Below are 1,478 nucleotides of genomic sequence, written 5' to 3'. Positions count from 1 at the left end.
GTGTGTGTGTGTGTGTGTGTGTGTGTGTGTGTGTGTCTAGTCATGTGCTGTTTCCACGGTAATTCACATCTTCGTTGGCCTTTGTGACTGTCCCTCTTGCAGACATGAAGCCATTGTCATCTCTGGAAGGAAGCTCGCCCAGCAGATCAAGCAGGAAGTGCGGCAGGAGGTGGACGAGTGGGTGGCGTTGGGCCACAAGCGGCCGCACCTCAGCGTCATCCTAGTCGGAGAGAATCCTGCAAGTCACTCCTACGTCCTCAACAAGACCAGGGCCGCGGCCGACGTGGGTAGGTGGCCCCCAGAGCCCTTGCCGTCAGGGGCTTTATCTCGGGCAGATTCCATTCCCATCCGTGGTCCTGAGGGCTGATCAGAAGTCAGGCCGAGGAGCCTAAGGTCACTGGACTGTAGGGGGGAACGTGGCGGGAAAGGGGGAGCGGGGAGGCCAGGGCTGGGGAAAGGAGCTGAGGATCTCAGTGTCTTCTGAAACAGCCTGGGACTCTGGCCTTCGTCATGGCGGCTGCGAATGACTGTGACCACATTGTGTATTTCCTTCCCCTGAGCGTGAGCTGCTGGGCTACTGTAAGGGGGCCCTCGGAGGGGAAGTTGAGGAGACCTCCAGGGGTGTGCTGCAGCTTGGGGCACCGACTCTACCTCCAGGGAGGCGGCCTTTACGTGCCTCCCCCACCGGGTCCTGTGCGGATTCAATCGCACTGTCTTAGCAGTTGTGGGATTTTTGCCCAGATGCCAACACTGCTGTTACCACAAGGCACAGAGAACAGGTTCAGCCTCCGGGGTCCTGGAGCCCAGGCGGTGGCGTCTGCACGGACCGCTGCCCCCTCCGCTTCCAAACGAGAACAAGTAGTGCCTGGTCACCGTGCTGAACGTTCAGATCAGGATCTCCGTAGATGAACCCCGATAAAAAGACCTGCTAGAACATCACCTCACAGTCTTGAAAGATTGAGACTGACCGAACCTTGTGACACAGCCAAACCCCTCCGCTCCACAGTTCCTAGGCCTAAGGATGGGGGCCTTGCTTTGTGGCTGGTGGCGTCGTCAACAGGGAGTTATGCTGCTCAACCAGAGAGGGTGCCTCCGGTGGTTCGAACCCACCACCTGCTCTGAGGGAGAAAGATGGGCAGTCTCCTCCCATGTGATTTACAGACCCTGAAAACCCTCCAGACGGTCAGCTGTGAGTCGCTCCCAACACGACAGCAATGAGTTTTTTAATCTCTTCACCTGTTGAAAGGAACTTTGTGGTGGTGGTGGTGGTGGTTGTTATGTGCTGTCAAGTCGCTTGTGACTCACAGCAACCCTATGTACAACAGCCCTAAACCCTGCTCTGTCCTGTGCTAATTGCACTGCTTCTGACACATCCATCCCGATTACCCCAGTCACTGAATCAATCCATCTCATAGAGATCTTCCTCTCCTGCGCTGTCCCTCCACCCTCCCAAGCATGATGTCCCTCTCCAAGGACCT

At 56.8% G+C, this 1,478-nt stretch overlaps 1 protein-coding gene across 1 annotated transcript in view; it reads left to right on the top strand.

Moving 5' to 3' along the window:
* Nucleotides 1-1,478, top strand: part of MTHFD2 (methylenetetrahydrofolate dehydrogenase (NADP+ dependent) 2, methenyltetrahydrofolate cyclohydrolase) — a 21,834-nt gene that overhangs the window by 6,040 nt on the left and 14,316 nt on the right. Inside the window, exon 2 of the mRNA XM_006880996.1 lies at nt 103-287. Within this exon, the coding sequence (XP_006881058.1) occupies nt 103-287 (185 nt within the window). The remainder of the gene's footprint in view (nt 1-102; nt 288-1,478) is intronic.

The sequence above is a fragment of the Elephantulus edwardii genome, unplaced genomic scaffold, assembly GCF_000299155.1.
Source record: "Elephantulus edwardii isolate Elephantulus edwardi_28Jun2011 unplaced genomic scaffold, EleEdw1.0 scaffold00011, whole genome shotgun sequence".
Taxonomy (NCBI): Eukaryota; Metazoa; Chordata; class Mammalia; order Macroscelidea; family Macroscelididae; genus Elephantulus; species Elephantulus edwardii.
This window is presented reverse-complemented; position numbering and strand designations above follow the sequence as displayed.